Source organism: Atractosteus spatula, chromosome 2 (assembly GCF_055471065.1).
Source record: "Atractosteus spatula isolate fAtrSpa1 chromosome 2, fAtrSpa1.hap1, whole genome shotgun sequence".
In the NCBI taxonomy this organism is placed as follows: domain Eukaryota; kingdom Metazoa; phylum Chordata; class Actinopteri; order Semionotiformes; family Lepisosteidae; genus Atractosteus; species Atractosteus spatula.
This window is the reverse complement of record NC_142707.1, coordinates 17,171,658-17,191,514: the sequence shown is the minus strand read 5'-3', so window position 1 is coordinate 17,191,514 and position 19,857 is coordinate 17,171,658. Positions and strand designations below refer to the sequence as shown.

Below are 19,857 nucleotides of genomic sequence, written 5' to 3'. Positions count from 1 at the left end.
CACGGGAACGCGCAACACAGGGAGCGCGCCGTACGCAGGGACCCAGTGTTGGAGATAAGCAAGCGATTTTCCTCGATGAGGGTAGGAACCATCCACAGACTGAAGTGTGAGAAAGTAAGATCACAGCAGATAAAGTATGACGACCACAAGCGGCTACTAGAGGCAAGCAGGTACATTAACCTGAAGGCTTGTGTTGTTTTTGGTAATCTGCACTTTCTGCCCCCCGCATTTTAACCCCGCCCCACAAAATGGTTAATGTGGATATTTAAAATCTAGCATGGCGCCTCGCAGCTGCAGTAGACATTAGTAGTTGTGTCTGCTTCAAAACCCATTTATACAGGTTTATATTCCATGTTCTGATTTAAATTGATTAATGTTCATCAACGCACAGCGTGTTTAATTTTCTATTACGTTCTCTGTATAAACAAGAGAAATGGTGCACGTAAACGTTTTATGATTTTTGTCATATTTCTCTTATGCTGCTTGGTACGAAAAATATAAGTATGAGTACTGGATGAAATGTCACTAATAATAAAAAAATAAACAATGCTCTAATCGTGTGTATTTAGATTTAAACTGGTTTTCTTTGCTGCGTGCGTACTTGTACTATTATTTTGACGTAACGTTCTTGTTTTACTTCCTGTGTCTCGGCATGACAAACCGGCGTCACAGTTGCAACTGTCTGACGGCGTGATGTCGTCGCTATTGGCGACTCACTGTTACAGGGGAGGTGTGGTAGAATCTTGGTTGTCTTGGAAACGGGTAACGCAAAATGGTCGTCATTAGAAAAGGTAAAGATGTTTTAAAAAAATTATGAAGACCTGTCGGAAATATCAAGGAAATGCGGGTGGCAAACGCATTCCAGGCTCAGATATATCACAAGGTGTCTTAAACTGCGCAAACTGATATTTATTTCAGTTTTAGTTCTTGGTGTTTTTGAGTTAAACGTCTCCAATACTGAACACTCGGGCGGATTTTCGAGGCGGATTAAGGTGAGTTGTAGCTAACTTTATTGCCACGGTTTCTACTTATTGAAGTTACTGAAATTTGCAAACATTGAAATATTTTATTAAAATTAGATTTTATGATGTATATTTTTATAGAACACAAATCTATTCAAAGAGATCATTTAAGTGACGTTTTTATCGCTGGAGAGTAGGAATATATAAGAGTCAAGTTTGGGATTCTGGAAAAATACTATGTGTGCACATTATCTTATTCAAGGCGGCAGTCAATTACATAGAGACTAGAGATTTTGATGTATTTTTATGCCTTATTCATCACTGTTTACTGTGATAAATACGCACAGCTGTTTTCTACAATTTCCATGGTGTAGTCATGCTTACGTCATAGTTTACCTGCGTTGTGCTCAGTTATCACACACCATGCTGTGTTATATTTTCCCATTATTCTATTGTGCTTTATTGTACTCTGCTTTTACCATGATATACCATACTAATATCATGTATTACAAAGTATTCTTGGGACAGAAGTTATGTCCATTTCCTGGGAGGCTTTTGTAGGGGTAGGTAGACAGTTTCTCTAAAAATAATTCCCTCTTTGTAGAGATGATCATAGTCCCTTTGGCAGTCCCCCTAGACATTCCAGGCAGAATTTATGGTTTATTTGCAGGGAATCAGTGAAGATTATCAAGCAGCCCAAATCATACATCACTCCAAAGATAGCTAAGTGTCACAGTTCTTATTCATCCAAGGAGAGAACGTTCTCGTCCTCCTGAAATTACTAGCAGAGACTCCCCCATGCAGTCTCTTTGCCAAGAATGAGTTCCATTTCCATGTATCAGGATTGCTTGTCCTGTGTCTTATGTTTTGTTTGTTCTAACTGAACTTTTAAATGCATAATCTCTTAATTGAACTATTTTAATAACTAGATTTTTATTAACCAAAAAAATATTTTCAGTACTTAGTCCTTGTAAATATTCTGTTTTAGGTGTGTTGCTGCCAAGAGATTTATTAAACAAAAATGTCTTGCAGTTGCTGTATTTACCACATCCTTCTTGTCTGTGCTGACTGAGATTAAATTACTCTTTAATTACAGATTAAAATGGGGATCTCCACATGGGTGAAAGTTTTATATGTCTAGTCATTGTGAATCCTAAAGCAAAAGAGACAGTTTGGGTCATAAAATAGAATCAAATACTGTTGTCATCAGGCAAAACCATTTTTTTTCTAAAAGAGGGTGATGATAGAGAAGTGTGGTGGGAGGTTACATTTGTGCTGAGTATAAATTTGGATCTGATTTCTAGCTATGGTGATTTAGAATGAGTGGTAATATTTCTCTTTCCAAACCTGCAGCTCATAAAATCTAAAGTGACTCAATCTGCTGTGCAATGGGATATTGCCGATGCTTAAGAAGCCGTCTGAAAACAGAGGACTGATTCTAAAAGATAAATACTTCAGAGACAGTAAAAAATATCATTTTCAGCTAAACTTTTCAAGAGGAATATTTGCCTCTTTTTGCTGTTTTGATCAGATTTTGAACAGGATAATGGGATTAGTACAGAACATAGTGCACATCATTATTTTAAATTCTAAAATAGTCCAGTCTGTGCTGTTTTAGTCTTGAACCACTTGTGTGTTTAAGTTCCACCAAGAAAAAGATTAATTTTGGTAAAGTCTACAAACAAAGGTTTATGTTCCACCTGAGATCTGGATAGGATCATTAAACCTTAATATGGCATCAGACGTTTTTTTACATGGTTAAACCCCTTATAAAGTTGGATGGCGAAAGAATTTAGCTTTAAGCCTATACCAGATGCAGTATGTCAGAACTTTCCTCATCTAGGTTTATTGTTTCAATGTCCAGATGTCTGGGATTTATGCAGCTCAGCCCACATGGAGCTAAAATGGCGTTTATTTTAGATTTTAATACAGTATAATGCTGTGTCTGTACATCATTAATTCATATCCAATTAACAAGTTAAAGACATTTTTGTTTAATAAATCTCTTGGCAACAACACACCTAAAACGGAATATTTACAAGGACTAAGTGCTGAAAATATTTTTTGGCTAATAAAAATCTAGTTAAAATTGTGTGATTAAGAGAGTATTAATTTAAAAGTTCAGTTAGAACAAACAAAACATAAGACACCTGCAACTAGTCTAGAATAAGATTAGAAAACCTGCTAACCTTTCTGTTTTTTCAATTGTTTTTTTTTTTACCACGAGTTGTTTTCAACTACTGTATCTTGGAAGTATTAAAATGACTAAAACCTTATGGCATAACCCTAGACTTCACAGAAACTATTTAGATTGTTTTTCAAAACTTTTATCTATACAGAAACCTTTACCTTGTACCGGAGAAGAATGGCTTTTGCTCCAACCAAACACACAAATGGTTTGAAGATGCAGACAAAGATGAGCACCTGGACACCTTTAAACCATCAGCTATCAAATGACAAGGTTAAAAGAACTTCTTTTGAAGAGCATATATTTTGTCTTTAATTATTACAATACTGTAGTTATCTTTTGAAGTCTGTTAACAGAACATGTTCTCCTGTTTTATAAAGCAACCTTTGTAAGAGTTGTTACCACTATGATTTACTTATCTCATTCTCATATCTGCCTCATGTACTTAATCATGGTTATATTAAAGATTTTGTCCCAGAGGTGGCAGCACTTCATAATTGTTTAGGACTGTGTTTATGGCATGTGTATATGGATCCTTTGTTATAAATGAAATGTCCATTATGGATACAGCCCACTTGTTATAGTCTTTGTAATTGCTGTAATTACAGTGTGTTTTGAAGTTAACTCCCACTTTACATGTACCCCCAAAGCACAATACAGATTTTTAGTACAGATTAATACTGTGCAGTTAATAATTGCTGCAAGTAACCAGCCATATAACTAAACTGAAACTTTTTTGTTCTCTAAAAAATTGGGCTGACTTTAAAATTACACAATAACAGAAAACAATGTCAGTTGTGTTAAAAATACTGAAATTAAATTTTTAACATTTATTATGAAAGTTGTTTTATATATTTTTTTGTCTGAACACCTGGTTCAAAATGCAAATGCACTGTGCACTCTCATCAAAATGATTCACTGTCCACTGGTGCTTGCAGCAGTGATAAAAAAAGCCTCAAGTGGATCTGCAGCCTGATCACATTATTGCACAAAAAAAAATGTGGACAGATACTGCACTTGTGCACTTCACCATGTATAACAGGGCCAGCCCTAGCTCTTTGGGAGCCCTAGGCAAGATCTTGAAAAGAGCCCTCCAGCTCACAATTTACACATACACGACTATTATCAGCTCCAACCCCAAACTCATTTTACTATTTAGAACAGTTAAATAAATGAATAGTATAACTATGTTTTATTTTTATCAATCTTTGAAGTACACATAATAAATAACTTACAAACAAGAACAAGAAGCATACACTTTACAATGATAACATATATTTTGCCACAGAAAGTAACCATGTGAAACGTGAACCTGTTAACTTCTAGTAAAACAGCTTAAGTAGTCTACATGTCTAGCTAGAAAATGTGGCTTGTCTACTGTTCATTAGTCACATGGATCTGAAAGACTTAAATCCAAATGAAATAGAAATGCATTATTACAGTGACTTATTCTGGGATACTAATGTTGTGAGATCATTTATCCTGCTCTTCTCTTCTGCACTTCCTTTTCTCAGCTCCTGATAGGTATGTCCTTTTGGTGGACGATGTGCATTTATCAGTTGCAGCTAAATTATTTTAATTTAGAACCATTACAACATAAGTTTGCAATGCAAGTAAAAGGCCACTTTTACTTTTGTAATGTTTCATTAAATGTTAGATATAATGAACAATTAATAAAATTGATCATCACAATATTTACTACTTTCAGAATTTGAAATGAACAGCATTCGGTGTAGCAGCCACTGAAACCACACCGATGTTGTCATCTTATGGCGAAGATGAGAGTCATTTACCATGTCAACACTGAAATAAACCACTATAGTTACATTCACAACTAATAATATTATAATTTATTATAACTAACAAACTTTAACAGCCCAGATTAGCACATAGGCAACAGAAAGACCCACTGGAGATAATGTTTGGCTCACATTTGATTAAAAAAATGGTTTGTTGCACATTAAGGGGGCCCCCTGGTGGCCTCAGGGCCGTAGGCAGTCGCCTAGATTGCCAAAGCCAAGGGCCAGCCAGTGTTTTTGTTTATTTGTTTCTGTTTTATTTCTTTTTTAACAAACCAATGATTTTTCCCATTTTTTACGGCAAGTGCATTCAGACTGAATTGAGTTGAGTCTGGACGTACCCTGTTGTGTCCACCATCTACTGACGCTGTCTCATACTGTCTTCCACATTTTTCTTAATTCAGTGTCCATGTCTATCACTTGTTGTACTTTTCATAGATAAATATATATTCTTATTATTTTATCCAAACAGAGAAATTATATTACTGATTTTTTTTTTTAGGTATTTCAAGAAAGAAGAGATTTACTTGGCAAATGGGTAAGGGCAACAAATTTGTGTATAATATAATGGAAATGTCAAGTTATGCAAGGGCTACAGGGTATTCTCACTGTATAAGGAAATAATCTTGTACCATAAGAGAAACCCTTCACATGATATATTAATTTACTATAAAAGATAACTCTTTTCAGAGATAGCTCATTGAAGTATGAACCACTAAGCCCAAAAAAACAGTTACTAAAATTACAATGGAAATTATTCTTCTCTTAGAACGCAATAAAGATTGCTTTAAATGTACTGTATGTTCAGGGGAATTTGTAAGAATTAACCTCAAGCTATGGTACATCATTTGTAAACTCACTAAAACAGTGTCAGAGCTCACTTTGGATTGTTTATATGTATTTAGGGTTTTATCAGGTTGTTTTTTAAAAACGTCAAGGAAATTGTTCCTGGAGAGCTTCAAACACATTCCAAACATCCCAGTTTCAGAGCTGAATTCTCAGAATGTTCCATTTCAAGGTGGCCGAAAACATAATGGTTTGCTGTTTTGGATAAAATCGTATAGCACCCTCCAACTTGCTGTGTACATAAAAATGAAGAAACTTATAAAATGGAAATATTTTCAGGTTCGGTTGCAAGTGTAACAAATACGTCCCTGTGTATAACAGGGATCTCAGCCAGCCAGGCTGGGGGAGGTCTCCTGTTGCGTGACGCCAGAGACCTGGGTTCGTGCCCAGGAAGTGAGGGACGAACTGGCAGGGCTGGAACAGTAAGGGTGGAAACCCCAAGAACCGTTACAATGGTGGCCCATACGGGGATGGCCCTTTGCCAAGGACAGCGAATTAAGCAGGGGGAGAATGTAACGAATATACCCCTGCGTATAACGGGGATCTCAGCCGCCCGGGCTAGGGGAGTTCTCCTTTAGCTCAGCCGGCAAGTACCCTGTTGCGTGACGCCAGAGACCCAGGTTCGCGCCCAGGAAGTGAGGGACGAACTGGCAGGGCAGGAGCGGCAGGGGCGGAAACCCCAAGAACCAAGCAATGGCAACAAGCAACATGGCAATGGAGAGAGAATGTGATGAAGGCTTGAACCTCTGAAATCCTGAGTTGATGTTGTAGACTCTTGGCAATGGCTAGTGAATTCATTACTATATTAGGGTTTCCTTTACACAAAACCTCATATTTCCACTCAAAGAGGGGTTTGGTATTTGTGGCCAATTGTACCAGTTCTCTTTTATATAAGCCGGGCCTGAATGTTTATTCTGGCTACACGCAAACCTATATATTGCTGGTATATCCTTAGTCCTGTAGGTAAGTATCCTTAATATACAGTATACTGTGTATACTGTATATACAGTAGATACGGCAAGTAACACAAGAAAGAGGAATCGATAATCGAATTAATAATAATAATCTAAATAGCCCCTGTGGTCTATACTCTATAGATAATATTATCTTAAGGACACTGCTCCAGGATTTAAAATGAGCTACTCAAAACTATTTGAGCTTGTTCTAATAGGTGAAAATGAAGTGAAAAAGTAAAGAGAGCAGGGCATCTTGGTCCAGGTACTTGTGACCCCAATGTCTGCTGTTTTTTGTCCCAGCTGTGTTCCTGATTATTTAATTGAACCATATAGTTTTAATTGGCAATTTACATTTTTTAAAATTATTTTTAGATCTACATCTATAATAGATTTTAAATTACCTATAATTGTTCAGTTAGGTTTAGTAACTTGAAAATGAACATTTTAGAAAAGACAGACAATTAACTGACAATTAAGAAAGTCCAGTAAATCAGGTTGTTTTTACAAGTTATATATTTTCAAATTCAATTCAGTTCAAGGTGATATCAAAATCCAAGTACTGGCCAGACAGTAGTCTTCTTGTTCTACTTGTTCTTCTTCTTCACCACAAACTCTTTGTTAGACCATAATTAGTCAGAACCTCGGTTTAACGTTTCATTTCAAAGATTGACTCCTACAGCACAGTCCTCAGTCACTAAACAGTGGCCTTTTCATTTTATTTTTAGGGAATACACAGTGCCTAAACCAGGCGATAGCTTTGGGTCCAGCTGTATTGAGGTTAAGTAGTCCCTCCATTGAATCTGTGTATTGGGCAGTCCTACAGAAACAAAGAGGTCTTGCATTAGTTCCCCATCTATAGAGGCTGGCAAGGCATGGGTCATGACCCTTCCTAAAGTGATTAAGAGTGGAAAAATCTTTTCTTGGAAAGTGAGAGTCGGCATGTTTGTTTTATCCAAAGATTCCCATTCTTAAGCCCAGGTGAATCTGCATTGAAGTCTTTCTGGTGAGGGTCTTTCTTGAAGGCAAACTTGTATTTGGTGGATTAAATATGTCCTCATGTAGTGGCAGGCAAGGGATGTTTTGGATTTTTTTAGCATTTTGTGGGTTATTGCAAGTCGTCGATTGTGTGGAGAAGTGATATTTGCTAGGACAGGGAGCCAGGGGAGTGGGGTAGGTTTCCAGTGATGATGCAGGTGGTGGAATTGAGCTGGGTGTGATGATGATCTTCACCCTCCCTACAGGGATACAATATTCTGCTGCTGAAAAAGACAGTGCATCCCATGTTGTACCAGCAACTTTGAAGATCAGATTTTCCCATGATTTGACCTTGGCTACTGTTGTCTTTAAGTGCTCCCAGAAGGTCAGCATTCTGTCTAGTGTTACTCCAAGTATGTTATTGTAGGATGGTGCTGCAATTTCTGATTGTTCATCTGAATGTTAAGTTTTTGTGTAGCTAGTGCATTGCGGAGGTGGAATAGACTGGATACTGTTTTTGCGAGGTTTGCCATGTGTTTCAGTACTGTTCAAGTTTTAATATGTTCTCATTTATGACTTGGTCCAAGATATCAAAATTGTGGGCTTGTGTTGCCAGACAGATGTCATTGGCATATATAAACTTTCAGGGTGTGGTTTAATGTACAGATGATACTGATCCTTGAAGAAATCCATTTTTCTGTCCTTTTCATGTACTTGGTTCCTGTCCAAGGTGTCTTTTGTAGCTTTGTCTGGATTATTTTGGTTGCCCAAGCTGGATGTCGCACACCGCGATAGCTTCAACAGAAGATCTAAGTGCCAGACTGATAATTATCATACAGTTTGATATAATTTTGCTACAGAGCCACACCACTTATAGCAGCAACCTGATTTTTCTTAGGGTTCTCCCATCCCAAAACTAGTCAGATCCAGGCTTCCTTAACTTTTGAGATCTGATTGGAAGGTGTTTCTCTGTACCTGTTTTGTATCATATTTGAGGGTATTTTTTACTTAAGTAGATCTTTATTTCATAGCATCTGTATTTCATTTGTAATTTGTTTTGTCTCTTTTCCCTTCATCCTCAGTTTAGCCCAGGGAGTAAGTCAAAGTAAGATATGGTACACATTATTGAGTTCTTTACAAGCCATGGAGAGTCTCTAAAGAGTAAGTGTTATTTAGCTTAAGAATAAGCGGTATTTAGTTGACATTGTGGTCACCAGCTCAAGGTCAAATATTTGACTTTCTATTTTTTAATATCATCTTAAAATCTCTTTTAAATATGTAGCAGATGCATTATTATTGTGAAGTTAAAATAGCTAAGTATTATCTAGAAATTCATGTGATGCCTTTGCAAAAACGGTAATGTTACAACAATTAAAGCTTTTATCCAGTCTCTTGCAAATGTCAAATACTTAGCTTGTGAGAATAGGAAATTCTTTGCATTCTGGTAGCCATATGAAATTGTCAATGTAGGCTTTTGAATAATTTGTTACAATGTATTCTAAATTTCCTTGTAAGCAGGTGTTTGTGTCTTTCTTTGTTTAGTTTGACAAATGGACAGACTTCCAGCGGAAGCAGGTGCTGCAAGACTTTTTCGATAAGTGTTCAAAGGTGCAGCTGCGATTTGCTTGCAAGCAGTTGCGTAATCGAATTCCAGAAGAAGCCCTTGACTTCACAACAGTCCTGCCCAGGGTGCTGTCATTGTATGTATTTTCTTACCTGGATCCCCGGAGTCTTTGTAGGTGCGCACAGGTAAGGAAGACAACTTTGTGCCAGGATTTGTTCAGAACCCCATCACTGATGATGAAAATATTTTTGATATCCAATGCTCCAATGAGATAGCAGGAAAAAACTGGTGACTGCAAAGCAGACTGTTTGCTTGCTAAGACCTCAGTGTGTACCTCAATGTTGGAGTATTGACACAGTGGAGTGAGTTGGCTTAATAGGCAGGTTATTAAATTGATTGAGACCTTGTTGATTACCAGATTGATTAAACGCTGGTCTAATAGAAAGGCATCCCAACCTCATCTGCATAGTCTCAGTAGATGGTTGAAAGCTCATGTGAATGCTGAGGTTGCCCTTAGCAACTGTGGGACACGAATTGATCCCATCCCCAGCATGACAGAATTGGCATGGGTCTGTTTTTTCTAGGAGGCAAAGGAGTTTTTTCTGTCGAGAGACAAATTGGGACCCTGTCGGAGATGATGGTGGCTGCAAATCCATGAAGCCAAAATACTTCTTTAGCAAAGATGTCTGCCATCTCGACAGCAGAGTGTATATTAGGAACTAAATGAGCAGCTTTAGAGAAGCAATCGAACACCATTAGTATTACCGAAAGTATTACTCAGAAGCGAGTGAGACCCATGATGAAATCGGTAGAGATGTGCTGCCAGGTTCAATCTGGAGTAGGCAAAGAGAGAAGATGCCCCACTGGTGCCTGACACTGACAAGAGTCCTTAGCTCATTTCCATATGGGGCAAAAAGCCACAAAGATGTTATGTCCGCACTCATAGACAGCCACCAAAAGTGACAGCAGAGGAGTTCCAGAGTGGGAAGGCATCCATGGTGTCCCACCAGTCTGAAAGAATGACCCCATTGCGACACTTCCTGTCAGGCTTGTGCAAAGACGTAGGGTTTATCTGGCAGAGCTTTGGATGGAGCTGGGTTGTCAGATTGAGCCGCAGCGACTTTCTGTTCTACTGCGCATTCAGGCATTTGGCTGGGTGAACCAAGACATTGAGAGAACACAGCTCCCACTCCGATGTCAGATGCATCCACCTCGATCTTGAAGGGCTGAGTGGGATTTGGATGGAGAAGAATAAGAGTGGTAGCAAGTCACTCCTTCAGGTCCTCAAAGGCCTTTTGCGCTTCAGGAGTCCACTTACCATGATTGGGCTCCTTCTTAGTTAAATCTGTGATGGGAGCTACAATCATACTGAATCCCCAACGAAAGTTGTTGGTAGACCTCATCAAATGCTGGATCTGTTTGAGGGAGGTGGGTGCTGACCAGTCCTTCACTGCTGCAACCTTGCCAGAATCCATTTGAAGACTGGTGGAGGACAGAATATGGTCCAGGAAGGCCACCTCTGATTTTTGAAAGTCTCACCTCTGATTTGTGAAACTGGTTTTCCCAGAGCTGCTGCAGGACCCGGTGAATGTGCTGAATATGTTCCCCATTGGTTGCAGAAGATGACACCACAAAGTCATCAAGAGGGTCCCAGAAGATGTCATTTATGAAGGTCTAAAGACAGCAGGAGCATTGCAGATTCAAATGGAATCACTAGATACTCACAATGCCCAGAATGAGTATTGAACATTATATAAAAGAAATACTCGTAATGTCCCTTGTGTCTTGAAAGCGGTTTTCCATTCGACTCCTTCCTGTGTTCTGTTTAAGTTGTTCGTCCCCCTCAAGGTCAGGTTTGTGAAGAGCGTCGAGTGTGGATTCTCAAGCCAGGGCATCCCTAGTCAGCTGAGATAGAATGTACGCCACCTTTGATTCATCAGATGGTAAAGATGATGGTTGCATGGAGAAGACAATATCATACTGAGTGGGGAATCGTCTGTCACAGCGAACCAGGAGAGTAGCCAGAGGAGGAGGAACCCAGAGGGATGGAGGAGCAATCAGGGAGCCTGCATCATCTCTCTCATCTGTTCTCTCATATCTTGCAGCTCAGCACTCATTTCAGCTGTTTAATTTTCTGCATATTAATTGGTATTAATGCTGATTTGTGGCACATCAGTATGTGAGGCATATCTCCTAGCCCTGCAGGATTTCTTTCTTCAGCTTCCAACATTCTCACTGCAGGTGCTGCTGAGCAGCACTAAAGTAAACCGACTGGCCGAAGCCTCAAGTGCAGGACTTTTTGCATCTCCAGAAGTTTCAGGAGAGCCGAGGAGGCACAGAAACTGAGGCGACTAGTAACGAGAGAAGAGCAGGTGGGCAGGCTGACAGTCAGAGAGAGGAAAGGCTCCAAAAGATTCATTGAGGACTGTCAGGAATGAGGATAGTAAGGTAACAGGTCAAGCTGGTGGAAAGCTGTCAGTGAAGAGGCTGATAAAGTGAATCTTTTCTGGTAGACCGACGCGGTAATGAACTAATACTTGCTGTCGAAAGAAGAACGTGAAGCTGCTGTAGTGATCTCACAGCTCTGGGGAGCTGAATGTCTGAGTGTTGGTCTAGTGGAGAATTAAGCTTTAAATAGACAGTTCAATCAGGTGCTTAATTATTAGATTAGTTGCCTGATTGAAAATTGAAGGTGGAAAAGAGAGACAGCCTGAGGGCATTCTCACAGGGCTGGTGGACAGGTGACCAGAGCCTAATATGGACTGGAATCGTTAAACTATTGACTTTTTGCTGCTTATAATCCATGGGTCTTATACTCAGTAAATCACAATACTCTGCGTCACTGTTTTCCTAGATTTTCCTTTTACTGGTAGGCCATAATAAATAGAAATATAATAACTAAATCTAATTAAGTATTATTAATCAGATCTTTGGTGCTAGAGAAACACTGAGTATAAAACATTTTGAAAAGCAACTTTTCTTTTTAAAGTTGTACTGACATTTATAAATTTGTTTTCTGCATCCATCATGTCCAATTTACAAACTAAAAGCATAAGAAGGAATGAACATGATATGCATATTAAAGTACATTTCAGCATACAGCACCTAAGACTACCTATGTCCTAGCAAAAGGAGCAGATTGTTACAAACTAAATATTTACTGTATGTTGGTTAAGTTGCATCTATGTTTGGTTAAGCAATTGCAAAAGAGTTCAAACAGATACAATTAAGCTGACAAAACCTAAATCAGCTGTGTTTTTTATCCTGAATCAGATGTCCATTTATTCAGTTGTCACTGGAAAAAAAATATGGAAGCAAATGACAATCAAGCTGGTCTACAATTGGTCTTTTATGTTTTAAATAAAAACAAACTCCCATGATTACAAGATCCTTTAATATATATATATAAAACAAACCTTTATGAAATGGACTTCATGGTGGTTTACCACTATTCCATTATCTCATTTTTATACTACTCTTTTACGCCTGCAATACTTGGCATAGCCTTAGATAATGAGTGTCTTACTAAATTTTAGTTTTGCATAGCACTGCAGTATTTTAGATTGTATTGTTTATCAGGATGATGAAAGTAAGGTTGTGTTTCATGGTAGGTGAGTTGGCACTGGAAGGAGCTGACTGAGCTGGACCAGCTGTGGATGCCCAAGTGCCTGCGGTTAGGCTGGTACATCAACTTCACACCCACACCTTTCGAGCAGTGTGTATGGAAAAGGCACTACATAGAAACAGTTAAGGAACTTCATATCAGCAGACCAAAGGTGATGACACCTACTTTTAAGAGGTTACTATTTAAAATACTGAGAGAGTGAATATTTCAATAGCAAGTGACCATCCATAATGAGTTTGTGTTTCATTGAGTTTTGTTAAAATTAGGAGATTTGAAAAGCAAAGCTCAGAAACTGTTCTGGCTAACTTTGTTTTTTTGATAGTTATAGGTTTATGATTGCCAACTCATCATTAATTTTAAAAAGTGCTTGGTGGTTAAGAAAAAAAAGACTCCGTGCTAAAGTTTAGGATGCATTTTAACATTTGAATTTCCCTAGCTATTGAATTTCAGTGGCTATAGCTGTAACTTGTTGAATATATAACTAATTTGTTTACAAATCATATCTGCAGTTTGCCCAACTTGAGGTGTGTTATTACCATATGACCTTTTCCACATTTCAGATGAATAACAGTGAGATTGTTTCTGATGAACTCTGTAGGCTGTAAAGTTACTGACTGAATTCAGAACCTTACAGATTTAAATGATCTTTGCCATCTTGCATGTTGTTTTTAGGCATCCATAACATTTGCTGTTGATCATAGTTGTTTATATTTAATTGATGTAAATTTGGAACTCTTGTACCAATTAGACTCCTACAAAGGAACAGTTTGTTGTTCCGGAGGTGAAGGCGATAAGCCATGAAGTTCCAGATCTGGCAGTGAGCCGCACAAAGCCGGTTCAGACAGCACCCCCTTCTCACAAGGGAGGGTCCACAGTAAGGAAGGAGCTCCCACCTTGGAGGGGCTCTGACAGACACCCAACTGACACCCTACGCTTCAACTATCTGGAGAACTTTGATCCCATTGAGCAGGCACACCAAGCGTAAGAAAATACTGAGTGTACAATATAGTTGCCGTAAAACTACTTAAGTAACTTCAGTCCAAAATTAAATGTATTAATTATAAGTAACTTAGCAATCAATGTGTAATGATAAAAATTAATGCAAAATTAGTCAATTGTTTTTGCCTGTTAATATCATATCACAGCTACTGGAGCAATGGGACAGTTGTCTGTAAATATCTTACAGCTTAAGCATATTTCACTATCTTTAATGTAGACCAAAACTTGGAAGAGCCAAATTAAAGATGTAATGCTGAGCAAAAGAGTCATAGTGTGAACAGATGTCACATGAAACACTTATTTTAAGCAGGATCAATTGTCTGGATAATACCTAAACTAGATTATTATTTGGTGTGCCTCATCATTGCTAAAAGATTACAGTGCAGTGTAGCTATTACTCAAGCTACAGTGCAAAAATAGGTTAACCTGACTCCAACAGACTTCTCTTAAATTTTATTTCAGAAACTACAATGGTTGGAAATTTAGAAAAGGGTAGGTAAATTTAAAACAAACTGTGAAATCAAATAATTCAGCCAGCAGATGTGCTTGAAGTGCAACCTAAGTCCTAAACACTAGTCTAGACAGGCTAGTTTGAGTCAGGGATGTTAATGACTGTGACTGTGTCTTGCCAGTAATAGATGCATCATTCCCCCAAACAACACCTCTACTGTGTGTTGAAATATAAGAGGCACAATTATAGTCATGTTGGGGAAAGAATATGTATAGCCCTCATTCTGGTACATATGTTGGAGTGGTGAGCTGAGCTGATCAATAATTGGCAAATCCAAACTGAAAGGTATACAGTAGTAAAATAATTGGTGATTCCTGACAAAAGAATAAGTAATGTGGCCTGTATATGTTACATTGACAATAAAACCAGGGATTTCACATAAACTATTTGTGAATGACATCTATCTAAAATGTGTAGGAAATGTGTTGCTGTTTTAGTTGAGATACACCCATACCAGCTAAGCAGTTATACGATCCACTGGTTATACAGTATTAAGTTAATTTGTTTTTATTTTTTTCTGGCAGGCAACGTAAAGGCAAAGGGATGACCACCAATCTCTGTAAACGGGAAAACAGACCAAAGAAAACACTTTCTGCTTCTACGTACAAACTGCGGAAAGCAAAGTCACTTGTAAGTATATATATATTGAATTCACTCTGTTCTTTTATTCTAAAGAAAATTACAAAAACGGTAACAGGTTAATAGGTAAGATGGACTGTCGTGGGTCTATTTAAAATATTCATTTTGCAACCATCGCCTGGAATTATTAAACCAGGTGAAATCCCATTTTTAAATTTCAACTTAATTTTATGTATAATATATACAAATATAATTATTAATCAGAATATAAGCTGTGACTTTAACACCCAATTTGTGGAGCATGGAACTGTCACAGGGTACTGTTTCTTTACTGATTTAAACCTGTAAATCAACCAGGTATAATCTTAAAATAAACACAAAATATTTTTAATCACATTGAGTACAGTATAAAATAAATATACTGTTTTGACTGCATTTGTTATTTTAGATTTTAATTAAGTTAATATACAAATTAACAGTTTTTACCTCATTGAGAAGTTGCATGACATACACTTTAATATTATACCTTGTATTTCAAAAATTGAAAAAATGAATAGCTGTAGCTGTACACATTTTCCTTGAGCCAATGTTGAAAAAACAAAGGATTTTAAACAGTTAATCATCACTGCTTTGGGAGAAGGCAACACTGATTTTAATCGCCACTGCAAAGTGTAATTGCTTTTCAGTTAATGTGTTTGCTTGTACATTTAAATACTTAATGGTGCTCTACATAAACTTTGACCCACATCAGTTTTTGTATTTCTGTTCCTCTGTCGGTTTACTGCCCAAGCACAAAGCTAACTTGATAATGTAGTTCCTTTTTTGGCTTGCTGGGCCAACAACTAGTAGTTTGCAGATAGCAAAGCAGTCTACCTAGTGTGGGCATCAGGGGAACCATCTCTTTTCTCATCCTGGTACAGCTGTAGATTTTGCTGCACCCTGCTGGCAGCTGAATCAGTATAATCTCCTAAACAAAAATCATTTTGGAACTAATTTCTCTTCAAAAATACAATTTTTACAAAACTAAGCTATTTATCAAGGAGATTTTTTATTTATTATGTTTTATAGTCCTTTATTATTGAAAAACCCTTGTTTTTCCTCGTAGATGTTCCTCTCATTAGATATGAATGCTAGCCAGCAGGTACAAAGCAGGCCTAATTGGGCAACAAACAAGTCAGAAGACTATCCTGTCACCAAGGAAACTGCCAAGAGATTGGCTCAGACTACTGAGTGGAATGCTGGGATGTATCCACGTCCTGTGAGAGCACCAGTACCTCAGATGAGTGAGAAGGGACTGAAGGCTTCCCAGCGTACACAGAGGAGCTCTCCAAGTAAGTGCTTCTGCTCCAGGGAAGAAATGTGTTGTTCAGTGCTGATAGTGAAATTCATCCGTTTATTCATTTTCTGACTGCTTTATACAATAGAGAGTAATCAGGGAGCCGGAGCCTATCCCAACAAGCAATGGGTGCAAGGCAAGTCCATCCCAGGGCACATAAAGATACAACCATGCACACACTCACACAAGGGGCAGTTAACCTACCATGATGTCTTTGGACTATTTGAGGAAACTGGAACACCTGGAGAAAATCAATTTTTTTAAACACAAACTCCATGCATTTGTATGGGGAGAACATCATCCAGATACTACCCCAGGAATTGAACCCAAGGCCCTAGCACTACGAGGCAGCAATGCTAAACACCGTCCCACTGTGCTGCCCTGGTGAATTTCAAATAGTCTTATATGGAATATCTTTTAATTCCTCACATCAAGAAAAGATGGGGTAATTTCTCATAATATTATACCCTAAGTAACAGTTAATTGCAATGACAGTCAGAATTACAAGTTATAATAATTGAATTTATATAGAATTTTAACCGAAGGAATTTCAAAGATTAGTTGAATTAAGGTGGAACTTTGTGTAGGCCAAATCGTTCAAATCTAGAATGAAATTTAACCAGGCAACCCATACAGGTTTGAACAGTGTCAAATAATTGTACATAATCAATATTATCTATGGATTTATTTGAAAAATGTATCATTATCTCAAAAGAGAATACAACATAGTATATGTGTCTTGCTCTTGTGTGTGATTCCCTTTTAAAGTTTGACTTAAGTGACATCTGGCATTGAGGAGAGCAGACAAATTATTTTCTGAGATTTAATGAAAACCTTTTCAGGATATCCCTTCTCTACCTTGCTGCAATCAAATCTTTATATACTATATAGTATTAAAATATGTTTTTAACATTCTTTTCTGCAACAGCTGCAGAAAAGATTGTTAAAACTAAGAGGCATGCTACAGACAATTGCTGTGCAGATTCACACAAAAACAAGGAAGCCTTCTGTGAAAGTCACAGTTCTAAATCTGAGCTGTTCAACTGAAATGTATACTCTGCATCAGGATGCAGATGCTATGTTTTGGGATTTTATTCCATCCTTCAAAGAGCCTTGATAAGTATATTCCTTTTCACTGGTCTCTGAGCCATAGATGCTAAATGAAATATAGTGAATCTAGCAAGTAGATCACCCATGCTGAACTGTCACAAGAAAGCTATTGTTACATAAGAAGCATATAGATGTGTATTGTCCTGCTACAATAATATCAAAGATGAACAAATGAATGCCCACACAGTTGGTAATCCATGAAAGAGGAGCTCTTTAGCAACTGGACTCCTATCCAGATCATCACACTTAGTCCACTCCATCAATAGATCTGTTGTACACAACAATAAGTGGATCATTCTGCATGTCAGATAAAAGAAGACTTGGGTTAAAATATACTACACATTGAAGTTTTATCTATGATGATTGTGTTCATTTTAAACAGTACATAAAACAAGAACCAAGTGCTTTCTGTGGTCACTTTATTTAATGTTGTAGGTGGGGGAAGAAACATTTCATTAAAATAAATTATATTACCAGCTAGGTTTAGAAAGGTCACATATTCAAGTACAGACAGATTGATTTTTTGTGAAATATATTTTTTTTCTTGCAGCAGTGTCGCTATTTGAGGTACAGCCATGGAAGATCCCTCCTTCAGATCAGGGGTCGGATGAAGACTGAGCCTGTTTGCAGAGAATCCCCATGCACAACGCAGTCTCACTCTTCATTATGCAGGTCACTCTGGACTTCATGTTCAGAATGCAACTCTGACTCCTGTAAATGCTCTATTAAAATAGAAGCTTCATCCTTACTGCTTGTAGCCATGTATTTTTATGAACTTTGTTTCACCAGGTGCTGCAGATTTTGGTTGCAGTATGTAAAATACATTTCCAATAGATATTAATACTGTACACATGAAAGGTGTCAGGTAAAAAAACTTTTAAAAAAACATAATAGGGAATTCTGCAATTGTGGTTATATGTAAAATTTCAAGATAGCTGTTATGAAAGAGGAATGCTGGGTCCAACCTACAATCCCTCAAAAATTGAGTCAAATATTAAAAAAAGGTTTCTTTAATAAAGAAAAAAATGTTTTAACCTTTGTATTCATATAGGCTTAAGTATTAAAGATGTGCAAATCCTGAGTGCAGTTCTGATTTTTTGTAATCATTAACCATAATATTAATATTAATCAAGTATTAGAGGGAAAAAAAAGATTACACAATTAAGTATTTTCAGTTTACTTTCACTGTAGGGCTGTATTTTTTAAAAACACTAGTACCTGTTTATTTGTTATTCAATACCTCTGTGTAAAAAAATTAGATCCATCCATTTTCTAAATGCTTCATCCAATTCAGAGCAATTCTGGGTCACAGAGGTACTGGAGCTTTTCTCAGCAAGCAAGAGGGTAGGAAACACCCTGGATAGGACACCAGTTTTTCGCAGGGCACATATAAACACACTCACATTAGTGACAATGTTCCCAGAAGCCAATTAACCTACAGTGCTGTGAAAAAGTATTTCCTCTATTACTGCAATTTTTTTACACTGAATGTTTTCAGGTCTTCAGCCAAAATCTAATATTAGATAAAGTAAACCTGAGTGAACAAATAACACTTTTGTTTGACTTATTTAATTTATTTAACAAAATTATCCAACACCAACTGGCACTGTGTGAAAAAGTAATTGCCCCCTAGTTAAATCAACCCAATTAAAGGGATAGTCAGCTGATTGAACAAAGCCAGGCTTGATTACAGCCAGCCCTGCTCAATATAAACCTCACTTTTTTTGACCCTTACCATCAGAGTCAAGTTGCCAGCACAAAGATTCAACAAGCACATTATGCCACAATCAAAGGAAATTCCTGAAGAGATCAGAAAAAAAGTTGTTGATATCGATCAGTCTGGAAAGGGTTACAAGCCATTTCTAAGGCTCTGGGACTCCACCAAACCACAGTGAGAGCCATAATCTCCAAATGGAGAACACTTGGAACAGTAGTGAATCTTCCCAGGAGTGGCTGGCCTGCCAAAAGTTCTCCAAGGGCACAGCGTAAAATCATCCAGGAAGTCATAAAGGATTCTAAAAAAACATCCAGAGAACTGCAGGCTTCTCTTGCCTCAGCTAGGGTCAGTGTTCATGACTCCACAATCAGAAAGAGACTGGGCGATAATGGGTTTCACAGGAGAGCATCAAGGCCGAAACCACTGCTAGCCAAGAAGAACATAAATATTGGTCTCTCATTTGCCAAGAAGCACCTGGATGATCCCCAAGCCTTTTGGCAGAATGTTCTATGGACAGATGAGTCAAAAGTGGAAATTTTTGGATGACATGAGTCCTATTATGTTTGGCGTAAAGCAAACACAGCATTCCACAGTAAGAACATCATACCAGCAAACATGGTGGTGGTAGTGTAATGGTGTGGGGATGCTTTGCTGCCTCAGGACCTGGATGACTTGCCATAATTGAAGGAA

At 37.8% G+C, this 19,857-nt stretch overlaps 1 protein-coding gene across 3 annotated transcripts; it reads left to right on the top strand.

The window, feature by feature from the left end:
- Positions 1-27: 27 nt before the first annotated feature.
- Positions 28-18,198, top strand: fbxo16 (F-box protein 16). Of its 3 annotated transcripts, none has more exons than XM_088909401.1 (9): positions 28-992; positions 3,302-3,423; positions 5,452-5,487; positions 9,269-9,475; positions 12,902-13,066; positions 13,664-13,896; positions 14,950-15,055; positions 16,110-16,335; positions 18,004-18,198. In XM_088909401.1, the coding sequence occupies exons 2-9, from the start codon at positions 3,328-3,330 to the stop codon at positions 18,066-18,068; spliced, it is 1,134 nt and encodes a 377-aa protein (XP_088765527.1). In that variant the 5' UTR covers positions 28-992; positions 3,302-3,327; the 3' UTR covers positions 18,069-18,198. The 3 variants fall into 3 exon arrangements, with proteins under 3 accessions (XP_088765527.1, XP_088765525.1, XP_088765526.1); XM_088909399.1 differs by having other exon boundaries at positions 18,001-18,198; XM_088909400.1 differs by having other exon boundaries at positions 48-170; positions 18,001-18,198.
- The last annotated feature ends 1,659 nt before the right edge of the window (positions 18,199-19,857 follow it).

Excerpts from the sequence above, each read along its gene's own strand:
- fbxo16 (XM_088909399.1), top strand. The coding sequence starts at position 3,328 with ATGGCTTTTGCTCCAACCAAACACACAAATGGTTTGAAGATGCAGACA. Across the intron at positions 13,067-13,663 it reads TTCATATCAGCAGACCAAAG|ACTCCTACAAAGGAACAGTT; the intron begins GTGATGACACCT and ends TGTACCAATTAG. Across the intron at positions 15,056-16,109 it reads TGCGGAAAGCAAAGTCACTT|ATGTTCCTCTCATTAGATAT; the intron begins GTAAGTATATAT and ends TTTTCCTCGTAG.